The 23,379-nt window shown below is 37.3% G+C and overlaps 1 protein-coding gene across 2 annotated transcripts in view; it reads left to right on the top strand.

Moving 5' to 3' along the window:
- Positions 1–23,379, top strand: part of MOSPD2 (motile sperm domain containing 2) — a 68,513-nt gene that overhangs the window by 5,759 nt on the left and 39,375 nt on the right. For both annotated transcript variants that reach the window (XM_022562679.3, XM_022562677.3), the window contains exons 3-7: positions 8,888–9,043; positions 10,907–10,993; positions 12,412–12,566; positions 16,198–16,258; positions 18,750–18,788. In XM_022562679.3, the coding sequence (XP_022418387.1) occupies positions 8,888–9,043; positions 10,907–10,993; positions 12,412–12,566; positions 16,198–16,258; positions 18,750–18,788 (498 nt within the window). The remainder of the gene's footprint in view (positions 1–8,887; positions 9,044–10,906; positions 10,994–12,411; positions 12,567–16,197; positions 16,259–18,749; positions 18,789–23,379) is intronic.

Below are 23,379 nucleotides of genomic sequence, written 5' to 3'. Positions count from 1 at the left end.
GAGCATCTCTTCATATCTTTATGGGCCATTTGGTTTCTGCTTATGAAAATCACTTCTTCAGGCTCTTCTTGGCCCTTTGTTCGTCCATATAAATTTTAGAATCAGTTTATCATGTTTTTGCAAAAAAAAAACCCAAAACAAAACAAAACCTCTTTTGGGATTTTGATTGGAATCATGTGAAATCAGAAGATCAGTTTTGGGGGACTTGACATCATCTTCGTGAAATTTTCTAAGAACCTGGTATACCTATCTGCTGAACTCTTCCTTCTTGAAAGATTTATCATTTTCTCCATAAAGGTTAACCCATTTTTGTTCAGTTTATTTCCAGATACTTTATATGTTTTATTTTTATGGTGGTTTAGACAGTATCTCTTCAGAATTTATTTTCTAAATGATTGTTGCTGGTTTATAGAAAGTACATTTGACTTTTTTACATTAATATTGGACTCAACCTTACTAACTCTTATTAATTTCAATAATTTATCTCTAGATAAGTTGTATTTCTATGTAGACAATAATATCACCTGGAAATAATGATAGTTTTCTTTCTAACTTTGCAATTTTTAGAGCTTTAAGTGCTTCTGTTTTATACTCACTGGAACATTTAGAACACTGTTGAATTGAAGCATTGTTAAAAGCCTACTTGTCTTATTCCCGGTCTTAGAGAGATAGCCCCGAACACTATCTCTGTAGATATCTTTTATCAAAATGAAGAAGTTTCCTCTGTTCCTGCTTTGCTAGTCTTAGGGTTTTGTTTGTTGTTTTGTTCCCATCACAGTTGCGGGTTGAATTTTACTAAATGCATTTTCTTCATCTATTGAACACATTGTATCGAATGAAATGTTCACTTGGTTTTTCGCTTTTAATCTGTTAATATGGTGGCTTATATTAATCAGGTTTTTAAAATATATTGCTGTAGTCGGTTAGGTGATATTTTGTTTGGGCGTTTTACATCTGTATTGAAAAATTGGCCTGTAAATTTCTTTTCTTGCACTTTTCTTGTGTGACTTTGACATTAAAATTATGCAACCTTCATAAAATGAGTTAGCAGTGTTTCCTCTTTTCTACTCCCTAACAGGTATGGTCATTGTGGAGTTCTAACCTGGTTTCCCATAAATCACCCCTCCTCCAATTGATTATTGTTGTTTTATATATTAGTGGTTGCTTATATACCATGTATTTGCCAATATCTTTAGCTATCATTCCTTAAGTTTCAGATCTTTTATCTGGTATCATTATTGCTTCATCTTAAGTATAACCTTGAGATTTTCCCTTGGTGAGGTCTTGGTGGTAAACTTAATTTTGAAAATGTCTTTATTTTCTCTGTTTTCTTTAAATTGTGCAGTTAACCTTGCAGGATGCCTTCGTCTTATTAGGCTGAGGGAGACAAAGTAGTTAGAGAAGTAGAAGAAGTAGGAAATGTTAGTATCATAGATGATCTCTGAGAGGAGAATTTCAAGGACAGGAAGATCAGCAGTGAATAGAAGGAAGCTCTGTACGTAAAGGTACATAAAAACTGGATTGTTCTTATCAACTGCCCTCTCTGGAAAGGAAGGATGTAAGGAAAATGGCATTTAAAGTGGAATTAGTATAGCAGATTGACTTTGTTATAAAGCAGAAACTAACACACCATTGTAAAGCAATTATATTCCAATAAAAATGTTAGAAAACACAAAGTGGAACTACACTCCTGGACATTTTACGTAAACTCTCTGGATTATGAACCATCAGGGATCAGCTCAGGCTTTATTCATCTTTGCGTCTGCAGTTCCTAGCTCTCTTGAGCTAACATATGATGGGTGATAATAAATTAGTCCTCATAACTAATGAATTATGTATTATCCCCAAGAGAGGAAGCCTTTAGAAGATAGGTAGGTAGACAGACAGATAGACACACACACACACAGGCACTTGGATTTCCTTAAATTCTACTCCAACATTCTCCAGGTCAACCTTTTAAAGTTGTCATGATCACAAGAAGAGGAAAAGATGGGTTAAGAGTTTATCAAGTTTTGTCCTTAATACATGTCTAAAACTATCAAGCCTTTGATAATAGAGAGTATAATATGATGTTGTAACTTTATGTGGGTACAATATATATTTGTGCTCTTGGAACTTTTGCAAACATTCACCACATATTAAGTCATAAAGGAAGTCTCAGAAATTCCAAAGCAGCTAGATCATACAGACCATATTCTCACCCCATTAAGCAACTAAATGAGAGGTAAGGTACTTAAAAAGAAATCAAATGTTAGGAAACTAAAATAACACCTCTAAATAACCCATGGGTTAACAACTTTCCTGCAATGTGTGTAATTCTTACTTCTGCTAAATAACTCGTAGGGTAAAGAGGATATCACAATGGAAATTACAAAATACTTAAAAGCTGAGCAAGAGAATATCTGTGGTCTCAACTTCCATTTATTAGAAAACAAGGCCCAATAAAAATCAGGTAAAGATTCAATTCAAGGAGATAAAAAAATGCACACGAGTAAATTAGAGAAAGTAGAGGAAAAAAGAGCAGATATTCATGGTATAGGAAAGAACGATAGTAGGTATAATAAACCTAAGTTGGCCTTTTGAAAGAACTAGTAAAATAAACAACCCTCGCATGACTGATTAAGAAGATAGCGAGAAGGCAAACACATACACTAGGAACAAAAAGCAGATAGAATTATAGATGTGGTAGAGATTTAAAAAATCATAAGAATTCAATGACCAGCTTTATCACAGTAAGTTAGAAAACTTAGATTAAGTGGAAAACTTTCTGGAGAAAAGAAAAATCATCTAAAATTGTCTCAATGAGAAGTAAAAAACCTAAATACATCAATGACTATTAAAGAAATTGAATTGGTAGTCACAGACCTCTACCACTCTTCCCACCCCACCATCACAAAGGCACACACATACTCGTACGGCCCAAGGTCTTTTGTTAGCCCCAGGAATGCAAAGATAATTCATAATCAGAAAATGCAGCAGAGGAATTTACCACGTTACAAAATGCTTCTCAGTGAAATTTTTGAACAGGCACAGTTCACAACCAAAACTATAAAAAGGTACACACTGCGAAGTCTCTTACATCTCTTGTGCCTCTTCACTCCCTCTTCCTCTTCCTTCTTTAGCTAGCCATATTTGTTTTCTGTTTCTTTTTTCTATATTTGTTTAAGCAAATACAAACATTTGCAGTAACCAGATTAAATGAGGGAAAATGTTTATTTCAGTAAAGACAGAAACCACACTGGCTATAATTCACCTTTATGAAAAACGAACAAATCTTTTACCAAACGATAAACTTTCTTAGCTCTGAAGTGTGCCTTCTAAAATTCTACAGCAAAGGTCATGGTTAATTGTGAACCTTCAAAATGATTCCCAGAGCGTCAGGAAGAAGACAGTGATCTACAATATTATTTCTGTAATTCTACTGGATATAAAATAAGCTAGTTATCAATATGGCAAGGAATATAAGAGGTATAACGTTTGCCAGTCTTGTCAGTATTGGCTCATGGTAGCAACACAAAAATCTCTAGACTGCTTAATAATCTGATAGAAGAAATATACAACTTTTTCTCTTTTATGGAGAAAATTATAAAGTGTGATTAAAGAACATTGAAAACAATAGATCAAAAGGGAGATAAGTCATCCAAGATATAATATCTCGTACATATCCAGCATATGAATTCGGCTCTTCAAGGATAGGAGCTGAAGCACAAAGCACCTCCCCTCTCTACAGCAGACCAGAGGTCAGCTCAGTCCTGTTGTCATTGTTGTTGTTTTTTAACAGCCCTTGAGCTAAGAATATTTTTTGTATTTTTAAAGTGTTGCTAAAAAAAAAAAAAAGAGGAAGAATCGGCAGCAGAGGCCATATGTGGCTTCAAAGTCTAAGATACTTAGATGTTTACCATCTGGCCCTTTACCGAACAATTTTGCCTACCCCTGTAATAGGCCCGTAGTTCTCAAAGTGTGGTCCCTGGGGCGGCAGCAGCATCCTGTAGGCATTTGCTGTAAGTACAGATTCTGGGATCCCACCCATGAATTAGACACTCTAGAGGTGGGGCCCAGTTATCCCCGTTTTAACAAGCCTTCCTGCTGACTCTGAGAGGTGCTAAAGTCTGAGAAACGCCGCTATAGGCCAATGGCTTAATCCCATCGTAGATGATCACCCGCCTCTCAGTCTCTCACCAGCTAGCTTCACAGGAAAGAGAAGATTCAGGGTAGGTTGTGGCCAACCAGCAGAGGATGCCCTAAAGGGAATATTCCGTTATTTCAGCCTGATCACTCCCATTGTTGACATTTACATGGTCCAGCCAATAGAAGTGGTCCATCCAGTACAAATGCTCTTCCAGGGTCCCACCAGGACTTTAAGTGGATCAGTGCTCAGAGTCCTTGGAGAAATAACAGATGCTAAGAGGTTCTAAACCACTGTTGATGTTTGATAGTTGTATATTTGCTGCATCTGAACAGTATGACACCCAGTTAATAACTTTTCTGGTTTTCATTATCAGAATACTTTTGTATTTTTTCAGCCTTTCTATATGAATTCTAGGCACATTTATAATATCTATAATATACTTTCAAGATTTTCTCAACCGACTAATAGGTCAGTTAGAATTTAATATTCTGTTTATAGGGAGAATTCTACCTTATGTTAATAAAAATTCATTGGCATTGTGTTTAAAATTTTCAAAGTGCCCTTGATCTTCATTAGACTGTGGATAGATAGGCAGACCTTATCTCCATTGTACAGAGAAGAAAATCAAGCCCAGAGTGACTTGCTCAGTCTCCCTGTACATAGTTAGTAGCAGGGGTCTTCTGATTTCATCACTGTGCCCGGTATCCTGAATCAGGCTATGAATTTTTTTCACACTTGTTAACCTTAAACCACAGTTTCTGGCTGGTTGGTAATTTCACCAGCCAACAAATGCACGAGGGAAGAAGAAAAGTTAATAATGGAATTCTCTGTTTTATGAGTAAGCACTGTAGTCTGTTTATCCTGCAGCACTTAAAATTGTGTATGTGAGAGAGAGCGTGAAGGAGGTGGGCATGCACACGCAGGGAAGAGAGGAAGAAACAAAAAGCTGAGAGGTCATCTTTACCCTGGAACATTTAGTCCTGTCTAACCCAGAGGTGAATTACCATTGCCATTTATTTAGTTCTTTCTCTGCAAAATTAGGAACTTTCCACTTTGTTTGGTGGGGATACACTGTATAAATATAAGACCAATTTACAGAGCAAAATTGATGGAAGAAGAAATAAATAGTAGAAAGAGACAGTGAACCATACAGGTGTGGTGATGGTTCACTGAGGTTTCTTAACAGAGGAGTGGCCAAAAATGAGCTTTGAGCTATTTTGAACAAATGTAAGGATGAGGCTTAAAAGTCCGCCACTTGAGATTAATGTTGGTTTGTGATGAAGTTTTCACTGGTCCTCAGCAAGATGAAAGTAATAAGGACAAGGTATTATGAGAGTATACACATATATATCTGTGTATAAGGCAAATCTCTTCCTCATCGCTATGCTTTAATCACTGAGAGGTAAAGTCTTTCAAAGTGATGTGTCCTAGGTGGTGGGGAGGGGTGTGCGCACATGTGTGTTTTGATATCTTCAGATACCTTTTGAGTGTACGTGTTCAGCTTCTTCCTGTAACATCTGGATTTACTGAAGGACTGGTTTTCAGAAAACTCCCTAACACTTGAGGGTTCTGTGGAGGGGAAAACATTTTCCTTTTACCCTTCTAGGTTCTTTGACTGGCCTAATAATTAAATTGATATAAGACAGATGAACCGGAGAAAAACACAAGTTTAACATGCGTATCCCTTGTATACGTGGGAGAGACCCAGGAGGACTGAGTAACTCTCCGAAGTGGCCCAAGCCACCACCTTCAATACCATCTCCAGCTAAAGACAGAAGATGCTAGGGTGGGGAGTCAGTTATGAGAGGTGACCAAGAAAAGCTCAGTGAACAAGGGTATGGTTGTGCAGATCTATGTCCTGGCCTTTCCCATTGATAAGAGTTTCTGGAGATTTCCAATCCTTCTCTTCCTGTCACAGAGAGGGAGGCACTTACAAATGGTGACTTCCTTTATACGTGTAAATGTTTCTTATAAAAGGGTGACTTGCACTCACTTTAAAGATTCCTGTATGTGCTGTTTGTTAAAAATATCAGCCTAAAATAATCAGTATGCCAAAGAGGTATGTTTTGGGCTGTGTAGTTTGCTTCCCCTCAGTTCAGTTGTCTGGGAGCTGTGTTTGAAAGCGGCAAATGGTGTTGTCGTAAGCAGTTATTATTACACTTGGCCTTGTGGTCCCAGGCCAAGTTTTCCTTACCTTGAATGCTCAGTTTTCTCTCTGTTTCTCCCTGTGTGTCCTTCTGTCTCTCGCTCTCCTCCCCTCAGCCCTCTTCTCTGTCCTCTTCTGCCCCTACTCTTCTCCAGCCTCTCTCCCTCCACTCCTACATGACCTCCTCCCCAATCCTCTCTTGCTCTGTCTTTTCTGGCTGTTTCCATCTCTACCTGTCTCTAGGGGTAAATGTTTAACAAGAGGTGTCTCATATGTAAGCACATGTCCTATTAATAACAATAATTAATCATTTTAACCTAAATGGAGAGTTCTAATTTCGAAGATCTGTATCCTTAAAAGCTATCCAAGAGCAATAAGCTTTACATTTCTTGGTAATGGGCACTGTCTTGTTTATGGTATCCGTAGTGGTAATATCAGCAGTGGTAGGAGTAATGATACTAACAACAATAATGTTTGATTCTTCTTCTTATGGCTAATATTTTTTGAGTTTTTACCACTTGCCACATGTTGTCCTGGGGAAGTGGTAGTCTGCGGACCCTTGGAGATGCCCAGGACTCTTCAGGAGCCCATGAGGTCAAAGCTGTTTCCACAGTGATGCTAAGAAGCTTTTTTCCCTTTTTCGTTTGCTCTGACTACGCGGAAGCAATAGTGGGCAAAACTGCTGCCTCCTTGGCCCGAATCAAGGCACTTGGCCATTATAGTCTCTTCATTGTCAGCACTCGCAGTTAAAACTTTTTTTTTAAGTCAATTTTATTTTAGAAAGCCCCCGATGAAGCAGTAAATTTTATTAAATCTTGACCCTTGAGTACATGGGCTTTAAATGTTCTGGGTAACAAAATCAGGAAGTACACATTAAATACTTATGTGTATTTGAGTTGCTAGCTAAATTAGTCACATTTTTCATGGACCACCATTTTTATTTGAAAGAACAACTGTTAAGTAAACTATGGTTATTCACACTGGGGTATTTGGGAGAAATTTTCTTGAAGTCAGACAGTAATTTCAAGGAAAACACTATATTGGTCCAGTAGAGAGTGCTGTCCAGTGGCCAAACTGGATGATCTGACTTTAGGGGCAGGTGCTCCCAGGGTCCTTTTTGCTGCTAAACAGTATATAAATTCTTTTATATCTCAACTCATGTTTATAAATCATAATTAAAGATAAGTTGTCCTTTGAATACTGATGAACTTTTGAATAGACAGAACTAAAATACCATTTTCCAAGGTTAACTTACAACAGAACCACTCATTGTAAAGATTAGAAAAATAGAGCCCAGATATTGAAAGCCATATCCAAGGTAACACTCTACAAATACATGATCTATGGCCTCATCTTATATTTTATAGTGCTTGAAACTTTCAAGTACTTTCATGTATACATTTTTCTCTGATCCTCACACAACCCTGTGAGTATCTAAAACAGTTAATGATAAGGAAATTGGGACTCGAAGATAATTCCACGGATGCTCTTTATATTTCCCCACCCTTTCAGCTGTTATCGCTGAGGGCCTGAAATAACTCAGAACTACTGGAGAGGAGAGAGAATCTATACAATTTGGCAACTAACTAGGGGAAAAAAAAAAAAAGAGAGATGAAGGAGCCGGGCAATTTTCTGAAGTTTCTTCTTTGGGTCCCTGGGAGGGTACCATTGACAGAGAAAATAAAAAATAGAGAAGGAATAGATTCAATCAACAAATGTTTCCTGAAGGCCTTTTCATTGGCACTATGTAATCTGCTTTGGGGGCTTCTTAGGATGTATATAGACTGTGCTGTTACGATCTGTATATGGGAAGATATGGCGTAAACACGAGTAACTCTGATTCAAGGGTGCTAAGTGAGTAGTTTAGGTCCTGTAGCTATTCACAGGAGGGAAGGAATTGCTTCTAGGCCCAGGGAAAATTTTTATGGAAGAGGAAGCATTTGAAAGGAGTCTTGCAGAATGGTAGAATTTGGATGTGCAAAGGTGGTTGTGAGGAGACAAGGAAAATTCAGTTACAGAAAAATAGAGCAGGGTGTGGAAGGAGGATATAGAGGTATGTAGAGGTTGGTGAGAACACAGCATGTGTGTAGGTGGATAATGAGAAATCATTGGCAACAATTATTCCAGTGAATTAAGGGAAATGTTGACTGCTACATCCATAGTTTTCCATTTTGTATTGAGTTCATTTTCAAAAAAGACACTTGGCAAACATGTCTTTTTAAGTACAACCTAGTTCTTTCTTGATACATACAAGTTCATTTTTCATTGTCTAGGGTGAGTATTTTAAGTTCACATAACATAATCGATCTTCCTAGATGTTGGTTTATGGTTTTAGAGGGTTATGCAGAATATTTTACTATGGTCTTATTTTTTAACTCTGTGGTGGCTTGTCTTAAAATAAAGCTGCAATTTTTAGATAACTTTATTCTAGTCATACTTAGAAATTCCATCAATCCTTTAAATTGCATTTTCATCTGAACTGCATCCCTGTGTCTATCTTCAAGTAGCTTAGCTTTATCTTCCAGGTCTTTCTTCTCCTTTGGTATTAGTGTTGGTTATCATTCACTGCTGAATTTATCTGACTTGGATATTTATTACTGTTTTTCCCCTAGATAAGTCAGATAAGTATGATCCACGTGATGTTGAAAGACTACAACAAGATGATAACTGGGTTGAAAGTTACTTATGTTGGAGGCATAACGTTGTAGATGAAACACTGAAGATGCTTGATGAGAGTTTTCAGTGGAGGAAAGAAATGTCTGTCAATGGTAAGCTGTTCGGGCTTCCCTGGTGGCGCAGTGGTTGAGAGTCTGCCTGCCGATGCAGGGGACGCGGGTTCGTGCCCCGGTCCGGGAAGATCCCGCGTGCCGCGGAGTGGCTGGGCCCGTGAGCCATGGCCGCTGAGCCTGCTTGTCTGGAGCCTGTGCTCCGCAACGGGAGAGGCCGCGGCAGTGAGAGGCCCATGTACCGCAAAAAAAAAAAAAAAAAAAAAAAAAAAAAATGGTAAGCTGTTCAGTTTAACCTTGACTGTGTACTATATCCCCTGCATAAATGTTACTATTTTACACTTATAGCATATTTGCAAATATTCTTGGCAGTCATCAGAAATATCAGACTATAATGTTTTATAAAGACACAGTAACATTTGAAAGGAACATCTTATGAATAAATCTTAAAATAGGATTATTCATAAGGAAATCAGATCACCAAGGAGCAGAATCACAGATTCTTCACTGACAGCAGAGTCTTCTATTCTGTGTCTATTTGGTTTAGAATGATTAAAATATCAAGACAGCATCTTCGCTACTAGGCCTAGAAATAAGGGGATACTATTTGCCTGTTTTTCTCAGTTGTTGCCTGGTGTCTGTCTCTATTCCCAGAGTTCCTTGTGCTAATAGGTGCTCCATGTGGAATTACTATACGAATGGGAGTCCCCAAAAAGCAGGCTTATCCCCAAGGATGCCTATAGCAGCCTCCTCTTAACTTCTTGATTTCAAGGCCCAATTCTAGATTGCAATTCCCCACCTCCCCCAAAAAGGAGTTTTAAATCTTAGAGGGGATTTTATAATAGTGTTCAAGTACATGGAGAACTCTTTTCAGGAAAGGTTACCCGTTATCTCTCTCCTCCTAAAAAATTTAACAGGAAGAAACTGACACAACTACTAGTTTCGATGAGGTATAAAGAAGGATTTCCTGACCTTGAGGATTATAAACTCTGGAGTGACTGAGTCTGGAGACTTAATACAAAATAGTCAACAAATAAAGCCAGAGCAGATACTCTCCGCAGTCATCCTACTTGGAGAAGGAATCTATCAGAAGGAGAGTATTTAAAAAATAATTTGATTGGAGATATAAAAACTGTAGGTAATTTCAACAGTGAAGCATTTATTAGTCAAGCAAAGAAATGTAAACCTGATGTTTCTAAATCATTTAAGTACAGAATAAACCTTTAAACTCAAGAATAGTTTTCTCTTACATAGAATTGCTAGTTTCTAGTGGCAGACAGCAGAGAGATGATGAAAGGTGGCTGGGGAAAGATAAATCTTTGAGAGTTCTCAGAGAAGTACTGATGAATGACACAGAAGCCTTGACATTTGCTGCCTTGCTGTGTTGGTTCTCAGCCTCACTAGAGAGTGGACCTCCTGCTGAAGGATCTAGCATTTTTCTTGAAGTATTTCCCACCTGCCCCAAGATTATAAATGTATTAGACTCTACTGGTTATCAAACTTTGATTTCTTATACCACTTCTGAGGCTATAATGTGGACATTTACTGCCATGTTCTTTTGAAATTGTCCAATCGTGATAATATTTGTTTGCAAGTCATTAGGTGAAATACAACTAGAACATGGAGATGTGTCCACATCATAATGGCTGATATGTAGGAGGAAATGGATTTTTTCCATTTCTGTCATCTGTGTCTTTATGTAGTTTTTTTTCTACTTAGTAAGAAACAACCATTTTTTATCATCAGAGGTTCTTTCCAGATGTTTGCATAAGCTTTTTCTTTTTTTAGTAAGTTTATCTTTTTTTATGTCAGAGCTACTATATTAACAGTAACCTTTATGTTGTAAGTTTTGTTTTTAAAAGGCGTCTAAGTTACAATTACTCATCAAACTTTATCGTTCTTTAGACCTGACTGAAGCCTCCATTCCCAGGTGGTTACTGGAAATTGGTGGTATTTATCTCCACGGTTATGACAAAGAAGGCAACAAGTTGTGTAAGTATAATGTATGTACTGGCTTTTCAGGATTTTGAGATGTAGCCATCCATCTCAACTGAATTAATAATAGGCAGAGCTTTCTACGTATGTACCACACGTCAGGTTTCCTACAATAGGGATCGTTAGGGCCAGCTGGACCAAGCGTCAGATACTTAGTAGTTGAATGTACCGTTTGCATTATAATAAAGTAAGCTGTAAAGGCAAATGCCACATCCCATCACACAGCCAAAAGGATGTAACTCAGAGTCATTATCTTCTTTCTAATTTACTGATGTTAAAATTCAACCCAGTATCTTTATGGAAAATCTTTTTGATAGTCACTAAGGGTGGCTAAATGGGCCAAGCCGAATTTTGGGCAGAGGGGATAGAGGAATAACTTGGTTTGTACCAATGCTGGGACTCAGCAGGAGTGTCAGAGCCCCATCCTGAGCAGATGTCCTGCCAAGGCAGTTTGCTGCACGGTCGTGCCCGCCTTGCACACCCTATGTGTGGCCCATGGTCAGCTCCTGTTGTAACAGTGCTCTCGTAGCGTTTGGCTCCCCCTCAATCTTCCTTTCCCATTCCTTATTCCACCTGTATCTCACATGTGCTTCCCAGGCTTTGTTCCTTTCTTGGCCTCTTTTCCTTTCCAGCTGATGCAGTCTCCTTGGGTGATCTCAAGTACGTTGGCACCTTCAGCTGCCTTCTCCCCAACAGCGGTGACCCCAGGCTGTCCCCAGGCCACATGCATGTACACGTCCAGCTGCCCACCGGATTGATGGTTGGCCGCCTTCAATACAACACACAGCTGAACCACATGCGTCCCACCACCCGCCCTCCCTGTACTCCCAGCTCGGGCCCACAGCCATCGGCTCTTCCTCTGACAGAGCTTCACTTTAGCCCCTCCTCCAATTTCAGTAGCACTTCCTCAGTTCACTCCCAACCCCTACCCCCTTAGCATTTCATGCAGATTTCTTCAAGCCCCGCCTGTCTCTCTGTTTAGCTGCTCCTCTCACCACTCGTCACATCTTGTCCTAGCTGCCACCACTCTGAATGGTTGCCAGGCTCCGTCCCCACACGCGACACCCGCTCATGCTGCCATCGTGCTTCCGTCTGGGCTTTTCCTCTGGACGGAACATTTTTCTAGTGCTCTGTTTTTTGTTAAGCACAGTGTAGAGTACTTTCAGGTTATTACCAAATATTGTTTTTTCCCTTACTTACTAAGGGGGGAAGTGTATTTTCTAAGGGGGGAAATAGTTTACCTTTTTGCTACTCTTTAAGGTTCCCTAGTATATACTATTTCGAAGAGATGTTTTCAATCTGAGAAACAAAATAAAGACAAATGTTAAGGAAAAGGAATGATATAATATATGCCTAAATAATATTATAATGCCATAAGTATTTTTTCTTATTTTTATCTTATGACCTGCTTAAAGTCTGGATCAGGGTGAAGTATCATATAAAAGACCAGAAGACCATATTGGACAAAAAGAAGCTTATTGCGTTCTGGTTGGAACGGTATGCTAAGAGAGAAAATGGGAAACCTGTAACAGTGATGTTTGACCTGTCAGAGACTGGAATAAATAGCATAGTAAGCATTTTTCATTAATTCTAAATCATTGTTTATCATGACATCCTCCCTCTCTCCTGTCCTCCCTGCCACTACCCCCTTGACCAAGTAGTCCTGTAAAATAGAGCTAACCAAGTCATGTTTGGGATTTATTTCCAACCCCTGCATTGTGAGTGAAGTCAAACGTGGAATAGGATTTGCAAAAAATTAAATGTGCTTCAGTATTTGGCATTGAAACTGTAGATTTCCTAGAAATGTTCCTTGTCTGATACACAGGATATGGAAGGAAGACGTCGAGGCTGGCAGGGTAATGAGTAGATGTGGTAACAGTGAACTTTTCTATCAGAGCTAATAATACCCTATACAGCACCTCCCCGTGCCTGGCGCAGAGTAATGCACTCAGGAAATGTGGAGTACAGTAATGTATGCTCTCCAGCATACCATTACCCGCATGCCATGTTTTGCAGTGGCGAGATGTTCACCTGCATTTTTGCACATCCAGCACTTTGTGATTTTGTTGAGGTTTTTTGTTTGCTCGTTTAGGTTCGCTTTCTGTTTGATTTGGTTAGCTTTGGAAACCAGTTTTCTTCAGGTGATTTTGCCAAGCTTAAAAAATAAATAAAACCTACCGGTCTTTAATTTGGGCCCTTGTGACCTCAGTGCCAACTACAAACCCTTCAGCAGCGATGGGGATTTGTTGGCGCATTTATTAGAGCTGTTGTCTCTAACACTCAAAGCTGGGCACATTCTGGTAGCAGTGAAGTGGTGTTCGGAGACATGCATGGGGCAGCGTTGAAACCTTTTTCAAAATCCAGTTGGCAAAGTATGTTAATATTCCCTGAAGTGTTCGTATTCATACTCTTTGGCTGGTAACTAACATCTAGAAATCTATTCTAAAGAAATAAACCTGAGTGTAGAAAAAGTGTACATCAAAATGTTTTTTCAGAGTGTCATTTAAAATGGTGAAAAAGTAGAAAAAATGTAAATGTCAATACAGTGAAGTGAATTATGGTGTATCTAATTGATGGAGTATGTGTAGCTATGTAAAATGGTGTTTGTAAAGAATTTGTAGTAATATTGGAAAATAGCTTTTTTTTTTTTAAGAGAAAAGGGCGACAGGGTTATATCATAGTGATACATAGCCCCCAAAAGGGAAGCCTTAGACATTAAACAAACAAACAAACAAAAAACAGGCTAGAGTTTTTTTAGGCAGTGGGACTACAAGTTTTTTTTCATCTTTCTTTGTCTCTAAGAGTCATTTGCCCTGGGTTATTTTTTCAATCTAGTTTCCATGTCAATGAGTTCTAGATTACAGAGTAAACCATTTTATACCCAAAATCTAAATCAAAATGCCTAGATAAATAAATATTGCATAATAATAAATTATGATTCTATTATCCTTTATGTATGATAGTTTTCTATTTATTAACCCAGAATCATAAAAAATAAATGTTAATGTTTTTTATTGACAAATACAGGGGCAAGGAATTGAGCTGATTATTTTTCAAGCTACTTATATACTGTTTCATTATCTTTAATTTATAAAGTTTATTTGCATTACTAAGTAGTTAAATCATTAATGTTTTCAAATACTAGAATCTTACTGAATTATGTTTATACGTGACCCTCGTAATTCAGAAAAGATTTAAGTCAACCTTTAAAGATGTATACATAATTGCAAGTCAAAATTTAAATTATTTACTAGAGTTAGGCCACTAATTTGGCTTTAAGCTTGCCTGAAAGAAATGGAATCATTTAAAATTACTCAGTGAACACAACATCATAAAGCAATTATACTCCAGTAAAGATAAGACAAATAAAATAAAATAACTCAGTGGACATACTTTAAAACCAGCATTTTAGGGAAGTTTATCTATTGCTGATACTTGAACCAGAAGAAAAGTCTTTTTTTTTTTTCAAGTTTTATTCTTTAATTAAAAAAAATTTTTTTTTGATTGATTGATTTTTTGGCTGCACGCATGTGGAATCTTAGCTCCCCTACCAGGGATCAAACCCGCACTTCCTGCATTGGAAGCGTGGAGTCTTAACCACTGAACAGCCAGGGAAGTCCAGAAAAGTCTTTCATGGGTCTTCAAAGGGAACACATTTTACAAGATAATGAATAGCATCCTTGAAAACATCCTCACAGGATGCAGAGCAGTGGGTTTCATGGAGCTTCTTTATGTAGTACCCACTAATACACGTACACCAGTGGCATCCTATCAAATCGGCTTGAATTAGCAGTAATTTGGGATTTTATAAGCAAGGTTATTCAGTTAAAGATGAAAAGAATATTGGACAGAGACTTTTGGGGCAAAGTCTGGAAGCCACAGATCATATACTAAGTAACCAAATCTTTACATAACTAGTTATTTTGAGATACCTTCTTTGACTCTTACTTCAAATTATTCAACTCTGTGCACAGTGGATATAATGATTAGTTATAAAGGTATTATTATATGCTAGGATTTATCCCATAATAAATATGTAATATAGTTATGGATGCTTATTTTCAGTTTATTAGCGTTAAAGATGCTACAACTCATATGCTAGGAATAACTTTATAGACTCAGATCTCTAGGGCAGCTCACCTTTGAGTAACTGATGGATTTAAGTTTGTCTGGTTGTATCTTTCGTCCTACAGTCCTTATAAGATGGCTGATCAGTAAGTCAGCCTGTCGCTAGTGGAAACACACGGAATGAAATGATCCATGTGAATAGTAACCCTAATAATCTAGTTTCATGTTGCTGTGTTCAGTGCAGTAGAACCAATAGTCAGTTGTGTCTCCTAGAAATTGAAGTCAATGAACAACATTTAAATATAAACGAAAAAACTCTAATTCTTATTCTAGACTCCTACACAAGAGGAAAGAAGCTAGAAGTGAAGTAGATACAGCAGGCCAATATGATCAGATTAACTGTTGTATAAAAGATTAATAAAATATATTTTATTGACTATTATGAGGTATAGAAATTAGGTTTAAAAAACAAACATATCAGAATTAACATGCATATATATTGTCATTCCAAGTAGTCAGGTTGAAAACTATATACTTGTTCTAATAATTCTTTAATTGTTCGACAGATGTTTAGAATTTCTTTATGGGGGTTCCTCTTTATTTTTTATTTATTTATTTATTTATTTTTGCGGTACGCGGGCCTCTCACTGTTGTGGCCTCTCCCGTTGCGGAGCACAGGCTCCGGACGTGCAGGCTCAGCGGCCATGGCTCACGGGCCCAGCCGCTCCGCGGCATGTGGGATCCTCCTGGACCGGGGCATGAACCCGTGTCCCCTGCATCGACAGGCAGACTCTCAACCACTGCGCCACCAGGGAAGCTGGGGGGTTCCTCTTTAGATCCGTTTTATAATGCCACATTACCTTAGCAGCCTAATGTATCTAACTAGTCTGGGGTAACATGAATGATGTTTAAGCCAATTTCTTTAACTCAGTTTTAGGACTGATTATTATAAGTAGCTTAATGACTTAAAAACTAACTCCTGGGAATATAAATATTTATTTATGAACTATTTTTAAAAGAATTTAATAATTACCTCATTTATATTTAATAATTTATCACCTTTAGAAATATGCAATCTAAAATTCTCTAATGTGGACAGTCTTAAAGATTTAAATGTATAATCTTTCTTTTAGGACATGGACTTTGTACGCTTCATCATCAACTGCTTTAAGGTTTATTACCCTAAATACCTCTGTAAGTAACTTGCTCCTTTATAAAAATGCAATATAGCAAAACCGTACACAGTGTCTAAGGATTGTGGAGCTTTGTATTATTTTAGACTTTAATACCTGAGACATTGTTTTCTGGTGAAGAGCTTAAATATGTTCTAGAAGTTGAAGTACATAATCCTAGTAGGTACAGGAGAAATTTTTCATAAACAATCATTGTCCTTTACAGTTAGTTTTAAGAGTTCAAGTTATAATCTGTGTACATGCCATCCTATCTCACACACACACACACACACACACACACAGATGTAAAAGCATACATTTATTTCCAAGATTATCCCATTTTTACTAATTTTTCAACTGAGAAATTTTAAATATTATTTGGAACTTCTTACATGCAAGAAACAGATGAGCAGTATTGGTAAGTAAACTATACTGTGTGATAAGCAACACTCATACATAAAGTACATTGTGTTTCTAGTTGCTTTTTTTAAATTGTCATTAAGAAAGCACTTGACTAGTGTGCACGACATTTGAATCTGGTGGCATTTGGAGTTTGTTTTTAATTGTGACTCTTCTATTAATTACCTGAATGAAAAACTCCTAAATATTATATATTCATTTTTGACTTAATAGATTTACATGATGGCTTCTCCCTAGGGAAATCAAGATGCCATTCCACATAAACAGTCAAATATTTTTAAAAAGCCCAGTGGGTTGAAAGTGAAGAGACAGAAGAGAGGCAACAGGGACATCAGAAATGGAAACTCACAGGTCTGCCTGGGCACACCCCTGGCAAATACCACAATTAGCGTCTTTGGGGACTTGTGACTCAGGTGACACTACAGCATGAAATGCCTAAGTCATTTTATTTTGACGTGCTTTCACATTAGTGTTAACATGATGTGAGAAACAGACAGAAAGCATGGTGGATATCGAGGATCATTGCCACTCCTAGCCCTGTGCTCTCGTGTCTTCAGAGAGAGTGTTGATGAACATTTTTAGGTAAAAAGAATGTCTAGTTTGGGGAACCTGTAGGATCTGCTGTTCCTTCTGAATTCTTCCTGGATCTGGCATATACCCTGATTCATTAAGACTTGCTGAGTGGTGCCAGTCATTGGTCAGTAGGGAATCACTGCCCTGGATTATTAGATTTTTTCTTTCATGTACAAAATGAAAATAAAATATCCACTTGTTTATTGAAATATCCAAAGGGGTTTGTGAAGAGCTATTTATAAAGAACAGAAATATTACTATTACTTTATAAAACACATCTAAGATTCTTTTGAGAAAACTATTAATAAATTCATGGGTGTATATCAAGATGAACTGAACACTGTCATTCCAAATAACTAGAGATAATATATTCTAGCTACATAATGTTTTGCAGACATTGAATTTTTTTTTTTTTTTTTTGCGGTACACGGGCCTCTCACTGTTGTGGCCTCTCCCGTTGCGGAGCACAGGCTCCGGATGCGCAGGCTCAGCGGCCATGGCCCACGGGCCCAGCCGCTCCGTGGCATGTGGGGATCCTCCCGGACCAGGGCACGAACTCGTGTCCCCTGCATCGGCAGGCAGACTCCCAACCACTGCGCCACCAGGGAAGCCCACAGACATTGAATTTTATAGAATCTTAAGTTGATCATGTTTCAGAATTTGTCATGAAATATAATATTCTTAAAATCTTGAGTCAAAATCTTTTTAGGCATATCTCAGATGAAGACTGAGGTATTGAGCACCAGGGTACCTCTTTGCAACTACCTTGTTCCTTACATGTGCATTATTTGTCCTACATTAGTATAATCATTCTAGGAAGTTCTCTGTTCAGGGAAGAATGAAATTATGTTTTGATTCATCTGGAATAGAAGAATGAATTTGTTATCAAAAATCCCTTCTGTGGGTTCTGATTCTTTCTCACAATTGTTAATAGGGCTGCTTAATATCTTCATCTAAGTATACAAATAAAATTTCTGTATACTTTGGAATTATTGGTTTCCTGAGGCTCATAATATTAAGAAAAGTTGAAATCATTTTTGTTTCTTAAAACATAATGATTTATTAAAAATGGGGCAACTGTCAGAGTGGGTTTAACAATATAATATCTAGAAAACTAGAATTGAAGCCATAAATTAGACATTGAAATCATTTTAAAGCTCAGTGGACTTTAGCACTAATATGACATGCCACATCCAGAGTTTCCACTTACCCACTTACTATTTTGTTTGGTACCTTTCTGCAAACAACAAAAGCAATAAATGAATAAAAGAACACTCTATTTGCCAAAGGGCAGTGATAGTACATTATTCATTTCACACAAGCCATCCTCCTAGGTGAGCCCCTCACCATTGTGAGAAGTCAGTTTAGTTCTAGCACCACTCACACTTTATGGAATTAAAACTGAGTCATCCATCTCAGTTTTTAGATATATTTAGATCACTAGTTTTTTTTTAGGCCAGGTATAAGTGACTACTATTTTGGTACTAAGTCACAGACAATGAATTTTTTTTATCTTTCAGCAAAAATGGTGATCTTTGATATGCCTTGGATAATGAACGGTGAGTATATTACTTATACTTTCCTAACATAAAACGTCTGTTTTTTTTTTCTTTGCCAATTTAGCCGTATTTCTATGGTTGTTGAAAAAAGAATGTTATTGTGTTTGGTGTGTAATTTTAAGAGGCTGCAGCTAGAACACGCAAAGGCTGTTCCTAAGCAAACTGGGCCAGCGTTGTACCCCCAGGCTCTGGGGATACGCATTAGTCTTGTCTAAAAACAGTTTTAAAATGTTCAGTCATTCAGGTAAAACTATAGCCAGAAGACCTGTTTGTCATCTACAGATGGGATATGTCACAGAATGCAGACCTTGGCTAGGTTCTCTCATGGGCTTCAGGTGTTGAGGAAGAAAATGGGATGAATCTAAAATTTAGTCCAAATCTCTATAGTCACATAATCCTTAGGACAGTCATGGTATATATTTTGGGCAAAAAAAAAAAAAATTTAAACCATTGAAAAACATTCTTTACCAACTCGGATGTGGCTGTAAATTTAATGTTATTTTCAGAATGTGCATTTTCATTCATGTTTGCCAATCAATTGTTACATAGAAAGCAGTAGAGAAAACCAGTGAAATCAAAACTTGGTTCTTTGAAAAGTTCAACAAAATTGACAAAACTTTAGCTAAACTGATGAAGAAAAAAAGACTCAAATTATTAAAATCAGGAATGAAGGAAGAGACATTACTACTGACCTTAAAGAAATGTAAAGGATTATAAGGGAATACTGTGAACAGTTGTGTGCCAAGAAATTAGATAACCTAGATGAAATGGGCAAGTTCCTAGAGAGACACAAACTATCGAAATGGACTCAAGATTCTGAATAGAAGTATAACAAAAGAAATTGAATTAGTAATCAAAAAACTTCTCACAAAGAAAAGCTAAGACCCCAAATGGCTTCACTAGTAAATTCTACTAAACATATAAAGAAGAATCAACACCAATTCTTCTCAAACTCTTCCAAAAAATAGAAAACACTTCCCAACTCATTTTATGAGGCAAGTATATCCCTAATAATAAACATCACAGAAAAAGAAAACTAATATCAGACTAATATCCCTTATGAATATAAATGGACCAGCCCTCAATAAAGTAACAAACTGAATCTAGCAGCATATAAAAAGGATTATATACTATGATCAAGTGGGATTTATCTCAGAAATGCAAAGTTGGTTCAACATATGAAAATCAACCAGTTACCCAACATATTAATAGACTAAAGAAAAAAACTGCATGATCATCTTAATAGACACAAAAAGTATTTGACAAAATCCACTACACTCTCCTGATAAAAGCACCCAAGAAACTAGGAATAGAAGGTTCAAAGAGTTGGGACAACTGCCAAGTTAGTTGGATCACAGTAGTTCACACAAGACTACCCTCACTTATGACACTAACTAAGTTCAGGGGGTTTCCAAAACTACCCTCAGGTTTACTGGAATCATTCACAGAACTCACTGCAAGCTATTGTACTCAAAGTTATGGTTTATTACCAGGAAACAATTCAGATTAAAATCAGCCAAGGGTAAAAAAAAAACATATGGTAGAATCCAGGGAAGTACCAAATGTGGAGTGTGTTACTTTCCCATCATCAGTATGTGACAGTGCTCATGAAGTATTTTCAAACAGGGAAGCTCACCCAAACCTCAGTGTTCAGAGTTTTTATTGGGGCTCCATTTCCTAGGCCTGACCAGTTTATCACATGGTTCATCTCAGTCTCCAGTCTCTCCAGAGGTCTACAGATACTGTGTGACCCAAAGCCCCCACCCTAAATTGTATTGTTCCAGTGTGACTCGGGGTCCCTAGGCAAACAAAGACACTCCAACAGGCATGAAGGTTACCTCCAGAAGCTGAGGGTAAAGGCCAGACCTTTCTTTGGGTAAAGTTAATTTTTCACAGAAGAGAATTTCCTCACCCCGATAAAGGGCATCTATGTAAAACCAACATCTATGAAAACCCACGGCTAACATCATACTTAGCAATAAAAGAATGAATATTTCCCCCCCTAAGATCAGGAACAAGATAAGGTTGTCAGCTCTTACCACTTACATTGCCAGGGCACTTTGGCAAGGAAAAGAAATAAAAAGCATCCAGATTAGAAAAGAAGAAGTCATACTATCTGTCTATGCAGGTGACATCTTCTATATGGAAAATTTTAAGGAAAACACACACACAAAAGCCTATTAGAACTAATAAATGAGTTCAGCAAGGTGGCAGGATACAAAGTCAATACACAAAACCAGTTGTATTTCTGTACACTGGCAATCAATAATACAAAAATGAAATTAAACAATTCCATTTATAATAGCATCACAGAGAACAAAATACTTAGAAATAATAAAAAGTTGAAGACTCATGCTGAAAACTACAAAACACCATCGAAGGAAATGCAAGACCTAAGTAAATACTCATCTCTTGTTAATAGATTAGAAGACCTAATATTGCTAAGATTCAATGCAGTCCCTGTCAAAATCCCAGCTGCCTCCCCCACTTTTTTTTTTTAACAGAAATTGAGAAGTTTGTCCTTAAATTCATATGGAAATGCAAGAGACCCAGAGTAGTAAAAATAATCTTGAAAAAGAACAGTGAAATGGAAGGACTCACACCTCTTGATTTTTTTTTTTTTTTGGCTGGATTGGGTCTTAGTTGAGGCACACAGGATCTTTTGTTCTCATTGCAGTGTGCTGGCTCTTTGTTGCAGCGCACAGGCTTCTCTCTCGTTGTGGCGCACCGGCTCCAGAGCACATGGGCTTTGTAGTTGCGGCATACGGGGTCTCTAGTTGTGATGTGTGGGATTAGTCGCCCCACAGCATGTGGGATCTTAGTTCCCTAACCAGGGGTTGAACCAGCGTCCCTCGTATTGCAAGATAGGTTCTTAACGACTGGACCACCAGGGAGGTCCTGTACCTCTTGGTTTGAAAACTCACTACAAAGCTATAATAATTAAGATGTTGTGGTGTGGACATCAGAATAGACACATAGATCAGTAAAACAGAATTGAAAGTCCAGAAATAAACCGTAACATTTATGATTAATTGATTTGTTAACAATGGTGCGCAGACAATTAGGTGGAGAAAGATTAGTCTTTTTAATAAATGGTACCGGGACAACCGAATATCCACATTCAAAAGAATGAAGTTGGACCTCTACCTTCCGTCATATACAAAAATTAACTCAAAATGGGTCAGAGTTAAAATTATAAAACTCTTAGGAAAAAACATAGGAGTAAATCTATATGACTTTGGAGCAGGCAGTGGTTTCTTAGGTATGACACCAAGAAAACACAAGCAACAGAAGAATAGATACATTGTACTTCATTAAAATTGAAAACTTGTGTACCTCAAGGGACACCATCAAGAAGGTAAAAAGACAACTCTCAGAATGGAAGAAAATATTTACACATAAGACATCTGATGAGGGACTTAGGTCTAGAATACATAAATAACTTTTATAATGCAACAGTAAAATGACAAATGGCCAAATTAAAATGGGTGAAAGATTTTAATAGACATTTTTCCAAAGAAGATATGCAAATGGGCAATAAATACATAAAAGATGCTCAACTTCATTAGTCATTAGAGAAATGCAAGTAAAAACCAAATGAGATACTACTTCATACCTACTAGGATGGCTGTAATCAAGAAGACTAAAGTAACAAGTGTTGATAATGATGTGGAGAAATTGGAGCCCTCATACATTGCTGGTGAGCATGTTAAGTGGTGCAGCCACTGTGGAAAAACAGTTTGGCAGTTCCTGAAAACATTAAACATAGAATTACCATGTGACCCAGCAATTCCACTCCTAGGTATATCCCCAAGAGAATTGAAAACATGTCTACACAAAGAGTTGTACACAAATGTTCTTGGTAGCATTATTCGTAATAGTGAAAAGTGGAAACAATCCAAAGTTCATCAATTGATAAATGGATAAACAAATGTTACATATCCATAAACTGGAAAGTTATTCAGCCATAAAAAGGAATTAAATACTGATAGATGCTACATCATAGATGAACCTCAACATGCTGAGTGAACAAAGCCAGTATGAAAAAAAACTCATGTTGCATGATTCCATTTATACAAAATGAGCAAATCCATAAAGACAGAAACTAGATTAGTGGTTGCCAGGGAATGGGAGAAGGGAGGATAAGGAGAGGTTGCCAGTGGGGGCAGATTTCTTTTCGGTGTGATGACAGTGTTCTAAAATTAGGTAGTGGTGATGGGTTACACAACTCTCTGAATATACTAAATAAAAAACGTTGATGTCTATACTTTAAAAGGGTGAATTTTATGATATGTAAGTTTTATCTCCATAAAGCTGTTATAAAAAGTCAGATTTTGCACTTCAGTTAATTCAAGTAGCATAGCTTCAAACATGTCAACTCAGATTTTTTAAATTGAAATTAATGAAAATGTAAATGTTATGTAAAAAAATGTTAAGCACAGTTAGCCAAAGTAAAAATGCAATTTTCTGAACCACTGTTTAATCTTTATCATGCGGTTTTATTTCCTGATTTTTTTTCGTTGACACTTCTGAAAATTTAATGCTGGATTTCTCTTTTAATTCCTTTAAAATGTGCTTAGAAAGTCATGAT

Source organism: Delphinapterus leucas, chromosome X (genome assembly GCF_059928025.1).
Source record: "Delphinapterus leucas isolate spDelLeu-1000000601 "Yukka" chromosome X, BTC_Dleu_Yukka2, whole genome shotgun sequence".
NCBI classification, from domain to species: domain Eukaryota; kingdom Metazoa; phylum Chordata; class Mammalia; order Artiodactyla; family Monodontidae; genus Delphinapterus; species Delphinapterus leucas.
This window is presented reverse-complemented; position numbering and strand designations above follow the sequence as displayed.